We start from the raw sequence: 20,617 nt of genomic DNA, 5'->3' as shown, positions 1-20,617 counted from the left end.
TGGGGATAAAAAGACCTTTTGAATTTTTATCTTTTAGGACAAGCATTTGGGTAATCCATTAGAAAAGGAAAAGCAAAGGAAAGGGAATTCTGGAACTTTTTCATTTTGGTTAAATTCTTTTTTTTTTTTTTTTTTTTTTGAGACGGAGTCTCGCTTTGTCGCCCAGGCTGGAGTGCAGTGGCACCATCTTGGCTCACTGCAAGCTCCGCCTCCTGGGTTCACGCTATTCTCCTGCCTCAGCCTCCGAGTAGCTGGGACTACAGGCACACACCACCACGCCCGGCTAATTTTTTGTATTTTTAGTAGAGACGGGGTTTCACCGGGTTAGCCAGGATGGTCTCGATCTCCTGACCTCGTGATCCGCCCGTCTCGGCCTCCCAAAGTGCTGGGATTACAGGCTTGAGCCACCGCGCCCGGCCTTGGTTAAATTCTTGTGCTAATTTCTCAGTGACTTTTGCTATGCATGTGAACTACAACCATATACGAAAATGGTCTGTTTTAGGTCATGGCTGTGGGCAGAGATTAATTGGTGAAAAATGGGCCTGTTTGTGGGATTTACCACACAGTAAGGTTTCTCATCTCTCTGGAAAAATGTGAAATTAGCTCGTTGAGAAATGCAGTCCGGTCATGAGGTTGAAGTGACAGCTTAGGGAGGGAAACACAGTTCACTCTCTAAGGCGGTTATGATTGGTTAGATTCCAGAGTAGTTTCTTTGGTGTAGCAAAGTTCTTTTCTTCTCACTTTCAAGTCTGTGTTTCCTAACGTTGCTAGTTTCACTAGTACTTCACAAATAGCATCTTATTCGGCTTCCTTCAAGGCCAGCTGATCCAAACTGGGGAGTGGTCTTGGAGAGGATTCCTAGTTCTCCCCGCTCCCCCATCTGGAACATGTTACAGTGAAAAAGCCTTCAATTTGCAAAGACCAATTGCGACAGCAAATTTGTGCTGTGTGGAAGGGGATACAGGATGTGAACCAGTAGATATGTATGGCAAGGGTGAAAAATGGAAGGCGAGACGTTGGTTTCTCGCCTGTGAACATGGTTCATGAGCAACCCTCAAGAACGTGCACGTGGAGTGCTCCCAGAGTGTACTCCACGTACACGGTCCTCTCTAAGAGCCACTGCAAGGATCCTGGGCCTGCTGCGTGGCCCAAGAATCCACGTTGCTCTGGAGGCCAGATCTAGCCACAGTGATTACGGTTTCTTCGCCATGGTCTTGGTGTTGGCTGGCCTTCATTTGGTCACAGTCTGAGAACTCACCCTGAACGGGGCTGAGGTCAGAGACTGCGCCCCGCCCCTCCCACCCTTAGCTCACCATATCCCCACTAAGCACACCCCTTAGTGAAAGGGGACCACAAACGCCCTCTTTCCCGACGACCCCAGTAGTGACCTGTGGGATTCTGGCTGGGTGTCTGTGACTTACCCTCAAAGAGAACCTGCACGCCTGGGGTCCCAGGATGGCGGGCTTGCCCCTCCCATCCGAAGAAGACCTCGTCCTTCTCTCTTAGTCCTGGCCGGTCTTCGGACTGCCGCCGCCGCGCTCTCCTCGGCCCGGGCACGCCGGGTCGGCGGGGTCCCGGCTCGCGTCCCTGTTGGGCGACGGCGGCGCGGGTGGCGGCGGGACAAGGCGCGAGCGCGCGCCGGGCGCGCGCCCGGCCGCGACAGCCGCGGGGGAGGAGCGCCCGCCCGCTGCTCGCGCGCCCAACGGACCAGGCTGGGGCCGTGAGGTAACTGTTGCAGCCAGCGGAGCTGGGAGGCGACACCGAGTCTCCAGTCCCGAGAGGTGCCCAAGGGAAAAGGAGGCGGCAGCCAAACTGGTCCTGGAGAGAAGCCCCTTCTGCCCCTCTCCTCAGCCAGCATGTCCCGGACTCCGCCGCTCCTCAGTCCGCGAGGTGGGGACCTCGGGCCGTGGCGGCGGGCGCAGCCCTGACGGGTTGTGAGTCGGGGGGCGCCCCGAACGCAGGGGCTGGGGTCTGGGAACGCGAGCGGCCGCTGCGGTAGGAGCGGGGTGTGCTGAGTCCCGTGGCCACCCCCGGCCTCAGCCATGAGGAGGGACGAGCGAGACGCCAAAGCCATGCGGTCCCTGCAGCAGCCAGATGGGGCCGGCTCGCCCCCCGAGAGTCTGAGGAACGGCTACGTGAAGAGTTGCGTGAGCCCCTTGCGGCAGGACCCTCCGCGCGGCTTCTTCTTCCACCTCTGCCGCTTCTGCAACGTGGAGCTGCGGCCGCCGCCGGCCTCCCCCCAGCAGCCGCGGCGCGGCTCCCCCTTCTGCCGGGCGCGCCTCTCGCTGGGCGCCCTGGCTGCCTTTGTCCTCGCCCTGCTGCTGGGCGCGGAACCCGAGAGCTGGGCTGCCGGGGCCGCCTGGCTGCGGACGCTGCTGAGCGTGTGTTCGCACAGCCTCAGCCCCCTCTTTAGCATCGCCTGTGCCTTCTTCTTCCTCACCTGCTTCCTCACCCGGACCAAGCGGGGACCCGGCCCGGGCCGGAGCGGCGGCTCCTGGTGGCTGCTGGCGCTGCCCGCCTGCTGTTACCTGGGGGACTTCTTGGTGTGGCAGTGGTGGTCCTGGCCTTGGGGGGATGGCGACGCAGGGTCCCCGGCCACGCACACGCCCCCGGAGGCGGCGGCCGGCAGGTTGCTGCTGGTGCTGAGCTGCGTGGGGCTGCTGCTGACGCTCGCGCACCCTCTGCGGCTCCGGCACTGCCTCCTGGTGCTGCTCCTGGCCAGCTTCGTCTGGTGGGTCTCCTTCACCAGCCTCGGGTCGCTGCCCTCCGCCCTCAGGCCGCTGCTCTCCGGCCTGGTGGGGGGCGCTGGCTGCCTGCTGGCCCTGGCGTTGGATCACTTCTTTCAAATCAGGGAAGCGCCTCTTCATCCTCGGCTGTCCAGTGCCGCCGAAGAAAAAGTGCCTGTGATCCGACCCCGGAGGAGGTCCAGCTGCGTGTCGCTAGGAGAAACTGCAGCCAGTTACTACGGCAGTTGCAAAATATTCAGGAGACCTTCGTTGCCTTGTATTTCGAGAGAGCAGGTATGTTGGCTGGAAAGCGAGGTCTGGGATGTGAGAGGGTTCGGGTTTACCGCTGCAGTTTCCGAGTTGAGTTCGCTTATTTGAAAGCATGTTAACTTTCAGAATGGAAAAAGGGTGTGTGGGGGGGGGGGCGGGGGGGGAGGGGGAGGAAACAATGTTTTATTCTGGAAAGGATTCTTAAAATACAGGAAGCCTTTTAAAAATGCAGAAGCAAGTACCTTTTGTCATTGAATAGAAATCAAATAGCCCGCTAATCACATGACACTTTTTAAGGATTGTATATGCAATAGATGAGTTCGCAGAAGAATGAGGTGAATCATTTGTGGTTGAATAGATTTGACTACTCCCGCTTTTGGCATACTCTGATGTGTATCTTTTTGGTGCCATTTATCTGTTTGCTGTTATAGTGATGCCTGCCCAAAGATAACATACAGCCTTTAGAATGAGAGGATACATCTGTGAGTTTTAATCAGTGTGGTTTCGTTATTGAAAATCAAGAGGAAAAATCTGAGATTTTATTGTTAGAAGAACAGTGATGAGCTTTGCAAATGAGAGTAATTTAAATGAAAATACAGCAGTATAGGTGAATATAATTTTTTGCGGACTAATTCAGTGTTCTTTGTATTTGTTGCATAATTAGGAGAATGTTTTAACAGTTTAAACTTTAAACTTGGTAATTTCTGGAAAGATGCCAATAGAAAAAAACCTATTTTTTCCCCGTAGGTTTACATAGTTTTATTTTTTTTAAAGGGATTGAAATCATCATCAGAAAATGAGATTATATCTTTATATAGTATTGGAAAACCTACCTGTTCTACATCAACAAGAAACTCAATAAGTATAGCTACTATTATTGAGGATTTATGAAGTGCAAAACATTTTACACATACTGTCTCAAATCCTCACAAGAACGGTGTTTGGCTGGTGCCATTAACCTCTAGAGATGAGACATCTAGGCTTATAGAAGTAATGCAACTTCACATGTCTAGTAAGTGGTAGTTCTGGGATTTGATTAGATTTTTCAGGTTTCAATGCTGTGTTCTGCACAACTAACTGGTAAGTATAGTGGTTTTAAGTAGGAGAGTAAGAGCGTAACCATAGGTTTTCAGAATTTTTGGATTAGTGATATGCTTTACACTGGGAGCCAATATGTTGGAGACAAAAGTTTCTTGTCCTTAATGCATTTGATGCATTCTTCTCTCTTCTTTTCTGTTCTCTTCCTTCACTTCTTCTCTGTCTTCTCTTTGAAATATTTTCTAAGCTACTACATTGATTTTATGACATGTTGAACACTGATCTGTAGTGTTCCAGTGACACAATACTTTGCTTCTTGAGTTGGCTTCAGAGGCCACTTCTGTGGTCAACCTCTTGAAAAAGTTTTGTTATACCTTTCGTTTTCTCAGTTTACTACCAGGGTAATAGACAGTACTTGAGGAAAATGTGTGTCGGAAGAAAAATTGTTTTGAGAGGATTTATTATGGAACAAAGTAGTATCAACTATTTTCATAGAATGGAATTAATATTTGAATTTTGACCAAATGTGAACACATTGCATTTTTTAACACTGGAAAATTGTTTTAGCAGTTTCATCACTTTTGTGGGCAATTTTCCTGAACTTAACAGTTACAGTTTAACATATTTTAATTGTAATTTGTTGGTGGTGTTAATTCGGTCTGTCCTTTTGTAAGTGGAAAATTTCTAGACTTCTTAATCCTTGTATGGTGCTCTTTCCATCACAGCAACCTTTTTCAACCTTTAGGTGCAGTGTTAAGTACCAGGTAGCTTCAATTATTGTTTATATTAGAGGAAAATACAATTTGTGCTTCTAAAAAAAAAAAAAAAAGGGTGTATTTTCTTAGTGCAGAAAATCCTTATTCACATTCTACTTTTAATAGGAACATTTTTGCACACTTAAAGTATATGTGAATAGTTCAGCGTTTATACATGCCTACCTAATATTCAGTGTCTACAAAATAATTCTATTTTGACATTGCAAGAAAAGAGTATTTTTAACTTAGCAGATACTGTCATAACAAGAATTTTTATTTATGCTTGTTCCTGAAGTCTAACAGTGGATTTGTGCTTTTTGTTTGCATATATATTATAGTAAATATTTTGAGAGGAAATCAGTACTTTTATGGAAGTAAAAGATCAGGAGATTTTTTCTAATTTTCAAAGTGTTGTATATGACAATGGTAAAAACACTTTCTTGTTTCAAAAAGTGAAGGAAGATGAAAAGATTTTAGATAGGACCTGACATAGGGGAAAATGTCCTGGATTCATAGGCAGAGGATTGAGGAGTTTTGGCTTAACTGTTTAATTTTGGAAAAGTCAGTGAACCTTTCTGAATCTTAGTATACTGTCAAATTAAGGGATTCTAGTAGATGAATTCTGTAATACCTTCTAATTCTAAAATTAAATTATATAATACCTTCCATTTCTAAAATTAAATTCTTTTAGTTTACACTTTTGGTAAGGTAGAAATAAAACTATAAATAAGATGTCACAAACCAGTAATTCTTGCAGTTTTACTTAAATGTTGAATGTTGATCTTGCTAACCTATGCTTTCCAAGTATAGTAATTGGAAAAGATGAGCAAATATCCTGTTTATTTTGGATAGAACTTTAAAAAAGTATATGGGGGTTCATTTTTAGGATGGTAATAAAATTATCACATTTTCATTTCCTTAAGAATTTAAACGTTTTTATTAACCTCTTTGAAAGCCACTTAAACATCTATCAATAGAAATGTTTTTAATTGTAGAATAATAGATTTAAAGTAATTTTTAACTTTTGGGATGTTATATTACTGCGTTGAAAAATAATGGCATGTTTGTAAAACATTTGATTTTATAATTAGATTTATAATATTTGATTTAAATGCTATATGTGTCAGTTCAGTTCTTAACTAAGGGTTTTTTTTTTTTTTTTTTTTTTTTTTTTTTGGCAAAGCATTTAGAGATTTGAAACCCAAATCTAGTTACTGTCGATGGTGTTCTGCTTTGGTGGGTTAATGGAAAGAAGCACTGAGTTTGTAGTCTTATCTGCCAAGAATCAGCAGAGACTAATAGGAAGTTAAAAAAAATTAGTCTTCTGCATAGAAGCTTTGAGAAGAATTGAACAAGCTACATTTCTATGCCATTTTAATTGCATATTCTACAGTGCAATTTTCAGCTTTTCAATGAGATCGCTTTGTGTTTGAGTAGGTAAATACAAGGTTTTGAAAGGCATAAGTTAGTGTGTGAGATATTTTTCTGTACCTTTAATGCTAAGTGCTTTCTAAATGGTTAGGTAAATATTTAAAAATTCCATGGCCCTAATGCCCATAAATATTACTTAAAGTGTTAATTTTATTTGAAAAAGGTATACATGTGTAGTGTGAGAACTTAAGAAAGAGAGTTTTTTAAAAGTGTGATTATTTACTCACCTAAGGAATTTGCAAGGCATAATCCCCTGTTAATTTCTTTAAGAATACTGTAGTATTTGTGAAATTTATTTTATGGCTTCAATGAGCGTTTTATTCCAATTTCATGTTACTATTTTGTGGTAAAATATCAGCCTACATAATAATTTTATACTTTATTTTGTAAATATAGTATGTACTCTGCCATGAGTGTTATTTTTCAAAAACACAGATTTGATAGAGTCACCCGCTCTGTTTTAAAAATTTCTTATGGCTTTTCATTTTCCACAGGATACTGTTCATGCCCTTGACCCTTGCTTGCAAAGTCCTTCATAATCCGCTCTTTGCCATTTTTTGTTTTATTTTTTAAAAAAGCATTTTATTACTAATGGGACACTCACTCCTCACATACATTCTAGCTATTTGAGGGCTGCTTCTTGTTATTGACATTGTTGTGGATTTTTCTCTTTTGATTTTACCATCTCCACTTGTTGAAATCTCCTTTAAGGAACAAATAAGATTAGGAAGACTTTAGACAGTACACTGATACTCAAATTTATATGTAAGTTGAGAACAAAACTCCATTATAGCAGAATGGGCCATATTTAAAAATAAGAGTTGACAAACCCTGTGAAGCAGTGCTGATGAGTATTTTCATTATAGTGCATTAGATAGTCACATCTCCATAATTTGTTTTTATACACTTAGTAGAAGGTAAGCATAAGTAAAATCATAAAGTTTGTTTTTCATTGTCGTCAGACTGTGCTCCTCAGGGGCAGGCCCTTCTCTCATTCTTTCTCTTTTCCCTTTCAATTACCAAGTCAGCTTATTTCCCTAGCACACTCTTCTGCCTTCTGCACCCCATCCAAAGCAAGAATTTATACTTGCTGAAAAAGCCTATTTCAGTATAAATGTTTGTATAGATATATAAAATATAGGACAGGTTCAGAGTTTATCTAATTGAAATCTGCTCATTGTATGTTGTATAAGGAAAATAAATTGAACTCTAGAGAGATAAAAATACTGGCTCAGGGTTATTCTGTGAGATATTTGGAAAACAGAGACTAGAACCTAGGTCTTTACTCCTAATCCACTTTTACTTTCCGCAAGGAGAATATATACTTCCCATCATAGCTTTCCAAGGCTGTACTTAATTTTGCCAGGTATCTCTAATTATGTGAAAAAAGGCAGTGTCTCTGGTTAAAGGAGGTAGGCGAGAAGCGAGAGAGAGTCAGTTAAGAGGGACTCATGAAAATCGCATAGTTTATAATGACCTTGATGACAAACTTCTGATAAAGTTATTTCAGAGTAATTTGTAAGGATGCAGCTGGTCTCAAACTCATGTACCTACATAACATTTATTTTATATGTTGAAGACAGAGGGGAGGGTCAAAAGGAGAGTAGGAAGAATGGAAGTGAACTGGCTGTTGCCGGCTTTGCTTAAAGGCTTTTAATTAATTAATTAATTAATTAATTAATTATTATTATTATACTTTAAGTTCTAGGGTACATGTGCATCATGTGCAGGTTTGTTACATATGTATACTTGTGCCATGTTGCTGTGCTGCACCCATCAACTCGTCAGCACCCATCAACTTGTCATTTACATCAGGTATAACTCCCAATGCAATCCCTCCCCCCTCCTCCCTCCCCATGATAGGCCCCGGTGTGTGATGTTCCCCTTCCCGAGTCCAAGGGATCTCATTGTTCAGTTCCCACCTGTGAGTGAGAACATGCAGTGTTTGGTTTTCTGTTCTTGTGATAGTTTGCTAAGAATGATGGTTTCCAGCTGCATCCATGTCCCTACAAAGGGCACAAACTCATCCTTTTTTATGGCTGCATAGTATTCCATGGTGTATATGTGCCACATTTTCTTAATCCAGCCTGTCACTGATGGACATTTGGGTTGATTCCAAGTCTTTGCTATTGTGAATAGTGCCACAATAAACATACGTGTGCATGTGTCTTTATAGCAGCATGATTTATAATCATTTGGGTATATACTCAGTAATGGGATGGCTGGGTCATATGGTACATCTAGTTCTAGATCTTTGAGGAATCGCCATACTGTTTTCCATAATGGTTGAACTAGTTTACAATCCCACCAACAGTGTAAAAATGTTCCTATTTCTCCACATCCTCTCCAGCACCTGTTGTTTCCTGACTTTTTAATGATCGCCATTCTAACTGGTGTGAGATGGTATCTCATTGTGGTTTTGATTTGCATTTCTCTGATGGCCAGTGATGATGAGCATTTTTTCATGTGTCTGTTGGCTGCATGAATGTCTTCTTTTGAGAAATGTCTGTTCATATCCTTTGCCCACTTTTTGATGGGGTTGTTTGTTTTTTTCTTGTGTATTTGTTTGAGTTCTTTGTAGGTTCTGGATATTAGCCCTTTGTCAGATGAGTAGATTGCAAAAATTTTCTCCCATTCTGTAGGTTGCCTGTTCACTCTGATGGTAGTTTCTTTTGCTGTGCAGAAGCTCTTTAGTTTAATGAGATCCCATTTGTCAATTTTGGCTTTTGCTGCCGTTGCTTTTGGTGTTTTAGACATGAAGTCTTTGCCCATGCCTATGTCCTGAATGGTACTACCTAGGTTTTCTTCTAGGATTTTTATGGTATTAGGTCTAACATTTAAGTCTCTAATCCATCTTGAATTAATTTTCGTATAAGGAGTAAGGAAAGGATCCAGTTTCAGCTTTCTACTTATGGCTAGCCAATTTTCCCAGCACCGTTTATTAAATAGGGAATCCTTTCCCCATTTCTTGTTTCTCTCAGGTTTGTCAAAGATCAGATGGCTGTAGATGTGTGGTATTATTTCTCAGGACTCTGTTCTGTTCCATTGGTCTATATCTCTGTTTTGGTACCAGTACCGTGCTGTTTTGGTTACTGTAGCCTTGTAGTACAGTTTGAAGTCAGGTAGCGTGATGCCTCCAGCTTTGTTCTTTTGACTTAGGATTGTCTTGGAGATGCGGGCTCTTTTTTGGTTCCATATGAACTTTAAAGCAGTTTTTTCCAATTCTGTGAAGAAACTCATTGGTAGCTTGATGGGGATGGCATTGAATCTATAAATAACCTTGGGCAGTATGGCCATTTTCACGATATTGATTCTTCCTATCCATGAGCATGGTATGTTCTTCCATTTGTTTGTGTCCTCTTTTATTTCACTGAGCAGTAGTTTGTAGTTCTCCTTGAAGAGGTCCTTTACATCCCTTGTAAGTTGGATTCCTAGGTATTTTATTCTCTTTGAAGCAATTGTGAATGGAAGTTCATTCATGATTTGGCTCTCTGTTTGTCTGTTACTGGTGTATACGAATGCTTGTGATTTTTGCACATTAATTTTGTATCCTCAGACTTTGCTGAAGTTGCTTATCAGCTTAAGGAGATTTTGGGCTGAGACAATGGGGTTTTCTAAATATACAATCGTATCATCTGCAAAGAGGGACAATTTGACTTCTTCTTTTCCTAACTGAATACCCTTGATTTCTTTCTCTTGCCTGATTGCCCTAGCCAGAACTTCCAACACTATGTTGAATAGGAGTGGTGAGAGAGGGCATCCCTGTCTTGTGCCAGTTTTCAAAGGGAATTTTTCCAGTTTTTGCCCATTCAGTATGATATTGGCTGTGGGTTTGTCATAAATAGCTCTTATTATTTTGACGTACGTTCCATCAATACCGAATTTATTGAGTGTTTTTAGCATGAAGGGCTGTCGAATTTTGTCAAAAGCCTTTTCTGCATCTATTGAGATAATCATGTGGTTCTTGTCTTTGGTTCTGTTTATATGCTGGATTATGTTTATTGATTTGCGAATGTTAAACCAGCCTTGCATCCCAGGGATGAAGCCCACTTGATCATGGTGGATAAGTTTTTTGATGTGCTGCTGAATCCAGTTTGCCAGTATTTTACTGAGGATTTTTGCATCGATGTTCATCAGGGATATTGGTCTAAAATTCTCTTTTTTTGTTGTGTCTCTGCCAGGTTTTGGTATCAGGATGATGTTGGTCTTTTTTAAAAAATTTATTTATTATTATTATTATACTTTAAGTTCTAGGGTACATGTGCATAACGTGCAGGTTTGTTACATATGTATACTTGTGCCAGGTTGGTATGCTGCACCCATCAACTCGTCAGCACCCATCAACTCGTCATTTACATCAGGTATAACTCCCAATGCAATCCCTCCCCCTTCCTCCCTCCCCATGATAGGCCCCGGTGTGTGATGTTCCCCTTTCCGAGTCCAAGTGATCTCATTGTTCAGTTCCCACCTATGAGTGAGAACATGCGGTGTTTGGTTTTCTGTTCTTGTGATAGTTTGCTAAGAATGATGGTTTCCAGCTGCATCCATGTCCCTACAAAGGACACGAACTCATCCTTTTTTATGGCTGCATAGTATTCCATGGTGTATATGTGCCACATTTTCTTAATCCAGCCTGTCACTGATGGACATTTGGGTTGATTCCAAGTCTTTGCTATTGTGAATAGTGCCACAATAAACATACGTGTGCATGTGTCTTTATAGCAGCATGATTTATAATCCTTTGGGTATATACCCAGTAATGGAATGGCTGGGTCATATGGTACATCTAGTTCTAGATCTTTGAGGAATCGCCATACTGTTTTCCATAATGGTTGAACTAGTTTACAATCCCACCAACAGTGTAAAAATGTTCCTATTTCTCCACATCCTCTCCAGCACCTGTTGTTTCCTGACTTTTTAATGATCGCCATTCTAACTGGTGTGAGATAGTATCTCATTGTGGTTTTGATTTGCATTTCTCTGATGGCCAGTGATGATGAGCATTTTTTCATGTGTCTGTTGGCTGTATGAATGTCTTCTTTTGAGAAATGTCTGTTCATATCCTTTGCCCACTTTTTGATGGGGTTGTTTGTTTTTTTCTTGTAAATTTGTTTGAGTTTTTTGTAGGTTCTGGATATTAGCCCTTTGTCAGATGAGTAGATTGCAAAAAAATCCTCAATAAAATACTGGCAAACCGGATTCAGCAGCACATCAAAAAGCTTATCCACCATGATCAAGTGGGCTTCATCCCTGGGATGCAAGGCTGGTTCAACATTCGCAAATCAATAAACATAATCCAGCATATAAACAGAACCAAAGACAAGAACCACATGATTATCTCAATAGATGCAGAAAAGGCTTTTGACAAAATTCGACAGCCCTTCATGCTAAAAACACTCAATAAATTCGGTATTGATGGAACGTACCTCAAAATAATAAGAGCTATTTATGACAAACCCACAGCCAATATCATACTGAATGGGCAAAAACTGGAAAAATTCCCTTTGAAAACTGGCACAAGACAGGGATGCCCTCTCTCACCACTCCTATTCAACATAGTGTTGGAAGTTCTGGCTAGGGCAATCAGGCAAGAGAAAGAAATCAAGGGTATTCAGTTAGGAAAAGAAGAAGTCAAATTGTCCCTCTTTGCAGATGATACGATTGTATATTTAGAAAACCCCATTGTCTCAGCCCAAAATCTCCTTAAGCTGATAAGCAGCTTCAGCAAAGTCTGAGGATACAAAATTAATGTGCAAAAATCACAAGCATTCGTATACACCAGTAACAGACAAACAGAGAGCCAAATCATGAATGAACTTCCATTCACAATTGCTTCAAAGAGAATAAAATATCTAGGAATTCAACTTACAAGGGATGTAAAGGACCTCTTCAAGGAGAACTACAAACCACTGCTCAGTGAAATAAAAGAGGACACAAACAAATGGAAGAACATTCCATGCTCTTGGATAGGAAGAATCAATATCGTGAAAATGGCCATACTGCCCAAGGTTATTTATAGATTCAGTGCCATCCCCATTAAGCTACCAATGAGTTTCTTCACAGAATTGGAAAAAACTGCTTTACAGTTCATATGGAACCAAAAAAGAGCCCGCATCTCCAAGACAATCCTAAGTCAAAAGAACAAAGCTGGAGGCATCACGCTACCTGACTTCAAACTGTACTACAAGGCTACAGTAACCAAAACAGCACGGTACTGGTACCAAAACAGAGATATAGACCAATGGAACAGAACAGAGTCCTGAGAAATAATACCACACATCTACAGCCATCTGATCTTTGACAAACCTGAGAGAAACAAGAAATGGGGAAAGGATTCCCTATTTAATAAATGGTGCTGGGAAAATTGGCTAGCCGTAAGTGGAAAGCTGAAGCTGGATCCTTTCCTAACTCCTTATACGAAAATTAATTCAAGATGGATTAGAGACTTAAATGTTAGACCTAATACCATAAAAATCCTAGAAGAAAACCTAGGTAGTACCATTCAGGACATAGGCATGGGCAAAGACTTCATGTCTAAAACACCAAAAGCAACGGCAGCAAAAGCCAAAATTGACAAATGGGATCTCATTAAACTAAAGAGCTTCTGCACAGCAAAAGAAACTACCATCAGAGTGAACAGGCAACCTACAGAATGGGAGAAAATTTTTGCAATCTACTCATCTGACAAAGGCTTTCAATTTAAACAAAAGACACTGAAAAACTGTTAGCTGTAAACAACACTTTGGGAGAACTGGGTTCTGTCTGTGGGTGGTTCCTGACAGTTTATAACATTGAGTTGTTGTTCATGTTGTTATTTACAAGCTGATATGCGCTTATTTAGGTTGTTGTTATAAGCCTGTTCTTAGAACTTGGGGCAGAAGAGTATATCTCCCACTGTTATTTATTTATTTATTTATTTTCTTTTACAACCAAGATCTTTCCTTCTGTCATTGATTTACCTAGCAGATAACTTTACAGATTTCTCCTCCTCCATCTGCCACAGTATGTTGTTTGGCCACCTCTTCCTTAAATTTCATACAACTTGCATTCAGCTATATATATATATATATATATATATATATATATATATTTTGAGAGCGTCTCGCTCTGTTGCCCAGGCTAGGGTGCAGTGATGTGCGATCTTGCCTCACTGCAAACTCTGCCTTGCAGGCTCAGGTAGTCCTCCCACTTCAGCCTCCTGGATAGGTGGGACCGCAGTCGTGACACCATGCCCAGCTAATTTTTGCATCTTTTTTTTTTGGTAGAGAAGAGGTTTCACTGTGTTGCCCAGGCATGTCTCAAACTCCTGGGCTCTATCGATCTGCTCACCTTGGCCAAAGATGGACACATTTGAGAATATGTTACCTTACGTGGCAAAATGGACTTTGGAGATGGGATTAAGGATTTTGAGTTGAAGAGATTATCCAGCATTATCTGAGTGGGTGCAGTGTAATCATGAGGGTCCTAAAATGTAGAAGAGAGAGGCAGAAGAGATCAGAGAAGATTTGACAGTGGAAGCAGGGTTGGAGTAATACAGTGTGAAAGGAACTCACTCAACCCATCTTCGCTAACTTTGGTGATGGAAGAAGGGGGACCCTGAGCCAAGGAAAGCAGGCAGCCTCTAAGAAGATGAAAAAGGTAAGGAAGTAGATTTTCTCCTTAGAGCTCCCAGAAAGTTTTGAAGCCCCACTATCATCTTGGTTTAGCTTAGTGAGACCTATATCAGACTTCTGACCTGCAGAACTATAAGATACGTTTGTGTCATTTTATGCCTTTGAATTTGCAATAATTTGTTACAGGAGCATATTAGTTTGCTAGGGCTGCCATGACAAGGTTCGACAAACTAGGTGACCTGAATAGCAGAGATGAATTGTCTCACAGTTCTGGAGGCCAGAAGTCCAAGATCAAGGTATCTCCAGGGCTGGTTCCTTTTGAAGGCTGTGAGGGAGAATCTGTTCCATGTCTTTCTCCTAGCTTCTGGTGGTTTACTGGCGATCTTTGACTTGTAGATGCATCACCCTGATCTCTTTGTTCATCTTCACGTGGCATTCTCCCTGTATGTTCACTTAGTCTTTCCCTGTACCTACCTGTCTTTGTTTCCAAATTTTCGAATTTTCTAAGGATCCAGGTCGTATTGGATTGGGGTCCACCCTGATTTGCCCTGTAGAGACCTTATTTCCTAGTAAGATTACATTCTGAGGTACTGACGATTAGGACTCAACATGTTTTTTTTTGGGGTGATACAATTCAACCAATGCAAGTAGATACAGAAAACTAAAGCTATGTAAAATTGAATTGTTTTTCAAAATAGATGCTGAATATAAATTGATGCATTTGTATTTTTGCTGGCAATGAATAAGAATGCTCCTGGATCCACATTCTTATCAACCAGTGCTTCCTATTTACTGACTTTTAAGTTTGGCTGGTCTAGTGGGTATGAAATGGTATTTCTTTGTGATTGTAATTTGCGTTTTTCTAATTTTTAGATTTATATGTATGTTGTGATGTAGAGATTCAATCTCATTTTTTATATATATGGATATCCAGTCATGCCAACACAATGTATTGAAAAGTTTATTTTTTCTCCATTCATCAGGGCTGCCTCTGTCCTGTATCAAATTTCAATATATATATGACTGTATCTGGGCTCTATTATGTTTGATTTGTTAGTTTATGCATCCTGTGTTAATACCACACTGTCTTAGTTATAATAGCTTTCTAATAAGACTTAATATCCATTATTGTTAGTGTCCATTGATGTGTAGAAGTTTTCAATTTTGATGAAGTTTATCTACTTTTTCTTTTGTTGCCTATGATTTTGGTATCATATCAAAGAAATCACTGCAAATTCAATGTAATGAAGCTCTCCTTCTGTGTTTTCTTTGAGGAGTTTTATAAAAGTTATAGTTTTAATGTTTAGGTCTTTGATTCATTTTTATTTGTTTTTGTATACATTGTAAGGTAATGGTCCAACTTTATTCTTTTGCCTGTGGATATTCAGTTTTTCTAAGACCATTTGTTGAAAAAAACTGTTTTAATAACCTTTCAACAAAGTGTTGACTTCTTTGTTGAAAATTATTTGACAGTACATGTGAGGATTTATTTCTAGGCTGGCTGTTCTGTGTCATAGGTCTATACGTCTGTGTTTATGTCAGTACCACACTGTTTTGATTATTGTATCTTTGTAGTAAGTTTTGAAATCATGAAGTTTGAGACCTCAAACTTTATTCTTTTTCAAGATTATTTTGGCTCTTTGAGTGTCCTTTGAGATTCCATATGAATTTTAGGATGAATGGTTCTGTTTCTGCAAAAAACATCATTGGGGTTTATTTTTTATTGTGGTAAAAACTGTAAAATTTACTCTGTGCTTTATTTTTAAGTGTGCAGTTCAGTAGTGTTAAGTATATTTGCACTGTTTTGAAACAGATCTCCCTATCTTTTCCATCTTGCAGAACTAACACTCTATACTCATTAAATAATGAATCGCCTTCCCCTGTCCCCTGGTAATCACCATTTGACTTTATGTTTCAATGAATTTGATGACTTTAGATACCTCATATAAGTGGAATCATACAGTATTTATTTGTGGCTTGCTTATTTCACTTAGTATAATCATCTTTGGGATTTTGATGAATCTATAGATTGCTTTGAGTAGCACTGGCATCTTAACAATAATAGGTTTTCTCATCCATGAAAATGAGGTATCTTTTGATTTATTTTTATATTAATTTATTTCAGCAACGTTTTCATAGTTTTCAGTGTATGAGTCTTTCACCTCCATGGTTAAGTTTATTCCTGAACATTTTATTCCTTTCAATACTGTTGCAGATGGAACTGTTTTCTTTATTTCCTTTTTGAATTATTTATAGTGTAAAACTGTATGCATCTGATTTGTATGTGGTGATTTTTGTATATTTCAGCTTTGCTGAATTTGTTTGTTCTAATAGTTGTTTTTGTGAAATCTTCAGGGTCTTCATTTAGTTTTTGACCCCTAAAATTAGTGCTGCATATGTAGACTGAGAAACCTCAAGTAAAAATTTAAATTGGCCTCAAGTTGGTAATGCTCCAAGGCTATGGTTAGAAGCAAATTCAGATTCTCCAAGGCCTCAAATAATTCCTACAGATAAAATCCCAAGGAAATTGAGCAATGCTTAGTCAAAAATCCACAAATCAGGCGAGGAAACAAGGCACTATGAATCAGAACCTAAGAAAAGTACACAACAAAAACACATCCACCAAAGCTTCAGATTATATAAGAAATATAAAAACACACTTATTATGATTAAAGAAATAAAATAGAAACCTAAAAAAAATGTTTGGGGGACAGGTGATTAAAAAAAACTGTCACTGGCCGAGTGTGGTGGTTCATGCCTGTAATCCCAGCACTTTGGGAGGCCGAGGTGGGTAGATGGCTTGAATCCAGAAGTTCGAGACCAGCCTGGGCAACATGGCAAAACCCTGTCTCTACAAGATACAAAATATTAGCTGGGTATGGTGGCGAATGCCTGTAGTCGCAGCTACCTGGGAGGCTAATGTGGGAGCATCTCCTGAGCTGGGGAGGTCGAGGCTGCAGTGAGCTCTGATTGTACTACTGCATTGCTGCCTGAGTGACAGAGTGAGACTCTGTCTCAAGTAAAACCCCCCAAAATCCCAAAACACACACACAAATAGTCATATAGATCAGAAGAGTTGGAGAATAAGAAGTAAAGTATAACTTAGACTTAATTGAAGTTTGAAAAGGGGATAATAAAATGGAGAGGAAGAAACATTTGAAAAGATAATGACTGTAAAATAACATTTTATAGAACTGATGAAAAATGCCAAGTTTTTGTCCAGAAAGCTCACTGAATCTCAAGCAGAATAAATTAAAAGAAACCCATACGTTATTGCAAAATTGCAGAACCTTAAAGAAAAAGATAACCACTAAAAGAACTCAGAACAGAAAAATTACCTTCAAAAGAATGAATGGCAGCTTTACTGAAAGGTGACTTATCAGTAGCCACAGTGGAATCCATAAAACAGTGGAATATCAACCGACAGGTGCTGAGAGAAAATAACTGTCAAACTAGAAATCAGTGCCCTGCAGAACTATCTCCCTAGGAAAAGTGCAAGCTAAAACAATTTTAGAAAAGGAAAAATTGAGGGAGTTTTTACTACTGAAAGTACGTACTCAGGCAGAAGAAATGAATGAGATCAAGAAGGTATACTAGTGATAAATATAGGTAAAAACAAACACTTATATTGTAAGACATTATTAACAATGCCTTCTAAGAGAACAGGCTAGAACTAAAGTACTAGAAAACAAGAGCATTTACATTGGAAAGAAGAAATTAGAAGAGTATGTTAAAAAGTTATATTTCAACGGGGAGGGCTAAGAGTTTGACTTTAAATCTTGTTTATACACAATAGCTGTCTACACACACACACACACACACACATACACACACACAGCTAGTGCAACTACTGAAATAATAGATATTGTGTGAATGGCTTCCAAACAAATAGATGTGACAAAAGAATTGAGGGAAAACAGGAGAACAAATAAGTAATGTAAGAGAAAAAAGGAGGTCAAAAAAGGAAACCTAGCAAACAGGACGAATACTTAAAGCATGTAAAAAGATAATAAAAATAAATCTAGATACCACCACGAATTACAATAAATATAGAAGCAAAACCTTTGTGAAAAGAATATAAAGATTGTCCACTTGGATTTTCTGACTGTATACTCTTTGCAAACATAAGAATTTATCAAGGTTGAAAATAAAAGAATGGAAAAAGGACACAAGACACTATAATAAAACTGGTAAAATATTAATATCAGAAAAACTGGGAAAACACTTTGCTAGAGAAAAAGATGATCATTATGTAATTATAAAAGACTGAATTCACCAAGAAGATAAAATTTATAATTGGAGATACCTAATAACATAAATGTCTATGTCTACATATATACATACACATATGTACACACATATAATTGATAACTATTTCCAAATTCACCTACAGTAGAAAGCATTCCTTTTGTATATTATTTATACCTTTAATTCATTCCTATCACATTAATATACTTTTCTTATACTGTCTTAATTAACCTTTCAGTTATTAGCTCCCTTTTTTGAGCACCTCAGTGTGCTAGGTGCTGTGGGGGAATATAAAGATCAGTAAGATATGGTTCTATCCCTAGGGAGTTTATATCTAGTAGACTCAGATGTGCAGATTGGCTCACTGTGAGACACAATTGTGTAATTGCTGTGTTCCAGTCAGAGCACCTCATTGTGGAAGGCCAAAGAGTGATCAATTTTTCGAGGGAGTGTCTTTATAGAGGGGGCATTTGAAGGACATATTATATAAGACTTGATTAAGTAGAGACAGGCGTTGAGACTGGTAAACCATCTGGTAAAGTTCATGACTTTGTTGTAGAAATCAGAATGGAAAGCTAGTAAAGTAAGGAGTGTAGAGTTAGTGTGGGAATGTTACTGGAAAATACTGAAAGATTGGTTGAGAGTAATGTATGGAAGATATTGAATGCCATCCTAAACTTTTTGATTTATTCAGTGGAAGATGTTGGAAGATTTTCAGAAGAGAAGAGACATTTGCTTTATTTAGTTTAGAGAGATTTTTGACAATGGGAAAAGTAGATCGGAGAATGAAAATATTGGGAGCAGGGAGCCTGTTTATAATCCTTCGTTTGAGAGACTGAGAACAGTGGGAGTGGAAAAGCCCTGGTGATAGGGAAAAAGGAGGTATGAAGATGCTTAAAGTCTTAGTGACTGAAAGTTTAGTGGTGTCATTAGCTAATGTAGTGAACACTGGAAGATGAGCTGGTTTGGGAGAAATGATAAAGAGCTTGACTTTATTGATTAATGTATGTTCCAGTTTTCACATGTGAATGGTTGATACCTCTTTCACATCTCTAAATGGGATGTAAACTCCCTGAGTGTAAGAACTAAGCATTTCTGTTTTGTATTTATCATTTACATTTTGGAGTTCACAATGGATATCTGTTATTATAGTTATACTTATTGTCATTTCTTACAATATTTCCATGTTAACCTTGAGTGAAGAAAAGAACTATGGGTAGAGATGAATCCCAATTTCCTACTGTCTTTGGTATTTTCATTAATAGTCAACTATTGCACAGTGGTAAAGCTAGACTACTTGAGTTTAAATGTCATCTCTGCTACTTACAGAATGTTGGACAAGTTATTTAACTTCTCTGTCCCCCAGTTTCTCTGTGTATAAATTAGGGGTAATAACAGTATCTATCTTATTGATGTGAAATAAATGTGATATGAAATGTTGTGAGGATTAAATAAGTTAATAACCTGTAAGTTCTTGGAACAATGTCTGGCACCTGGCAAGTTTTCAACAGGTTAGTTGTTATGGCTGTTATTATTAATATTTGAAATTCTCATCCTCGAATTATTTAAGTTTATGCCAAGTTTCTCTAAATCAATGGTGAAACTAATTGAAATTTAGGTCTATGAGACAATCCTTTTTTATTGTTTCAATACTTCTCTTGGAACTGGTATTAAGCAAAAAAGCAAATCCTTTCCATAAGGGATTATATAGGGGAAATTCTTTCAACCAGTGGTCAGTATTTAGGACAACAAAGAAAAGATACAAGGAGTAATTTAAAAAGTGATTAAAAGGGCGGTAATTTGGATTTATTTTCTTTTAAAGTTTCAGAGTTAAAGATTAAGAACCTTTGGTCTTCCAGAAACAAAATGTGTCAGCTGCTACCATCATAATTTACTGTCCCATAAGCTTTTTGTTCCAGTTTGTCACTTTGGAGTTGGGAGTACACTGGGAAGTCAAACAAATGTCTTTACCCGTAATTCTTCCTTCACACACTGTCTGTTAAGCATGTTGATAACTATGCAGCACCTCCCCAGGAATGGTAAGAGGGAGATAAAAGATACGGAAACAGAAAGAAGAGAAACTGTGTGTAAAAAAGTGACTCTTCCAACCCTCTTCCTCACTCCAGTCAGTATTAGTCACTTTGCTTTACTGCTTCAGTGTAACATTTTATTCCACTTTTCAGAAAAAGTCTCCTGAAGAGCTTCTACCAGTTAGATGGTGATGGTTCAAAGCAGACAAAAATAAATATGGATAGGAATTTTTACTAATATATGGGAAAATATTTTTCTTTAGAGGAACATACCTACATACGCATTACTAAATACCAGTGTTTATCATTATGTAAGTCATTTTTTGTTTGGTTTTGTTGTAAAAATAAACACCATATAGAAATAACTTTAATATCTGAAAATTCATTTCTTCAGCAACATTACTGGGCATTCTGCTAGGAGCTATAAGGGCTATGAAGAAGAATCATATAATGCCATTACTCTTAGGAGTTTAATGTAAGATAAAAAGTGAAGATTTTATTTTAAA

At 39.3% G+C, this 20,617-nt stretch overlaps 2 protein-coding genes across 4 annotated transcripts in view; one reads left to right on the top strand and one right to left on the bottom strand.

Moving 5' to 3' along the window:
* LOC105486929 (proteasome 20S subunit alpha 1) overlaps positions 1 to 1,629 on the bottom strand; it is a 122,532-nt gene extending 120,903 nt beyond the window's left edge. Inside the window, exon 1 of one of the 2 annotated variants that reach the window (XM_071075057.1) lies at positions 1,422 to 1,629. The gene's annotated coding sequence lies outside the window, so the exon portion shown is untranslated. The remainder of the gene's footprint in view (positions 1 to 1,421) is intronic. The other variant, XM_011750070.3, reaches the window with a different exon arrangement.
* A 52-nt stretch (positions 1,630 to 1,681) lies between these two features.
* LOC105486928 (phosphodiesterase 3B) overlaps positions 1,682 to 20,617 on the top strand; it is a 206,540-nt gene continuing 187,604 nt past the window's right edge. Inside the window, exon 1 of one of the 2 annotated variants that reach the window (XM_071075053.1) lies at positions 1,682 to 3,020. In XM_071075053.1, the coding sequence (XP_070931154.1) occupies positions 2,043 to 3,020 (978 nt within the window). In that variant the 5' untranslated portion in view covers positions 1,682 to 2,042. The remainder of the gene's footprint in view (positions 3,021 to 20,617) is intronic. The other variant, XM_011750068.3, reaches the window with a different exon arrangement.

Source organism: Macaca nemestrina, chromosome 12, assembly GCF_043159975.1.
Source record: "Macaca nemestrina isolate mMacNem1 chromosome 12, mMacNem.hap1, whole genome shotgun sequence".
Lineage (NCBI taxonomy): Eukaryota > Metazoa > Chordata > Mammalia > Primates > Cercopithecidae > Macaca > Macaca nemestrina.
This window is presented reverse-complemented; position numbering and strand designations above follow the sequence as displayed.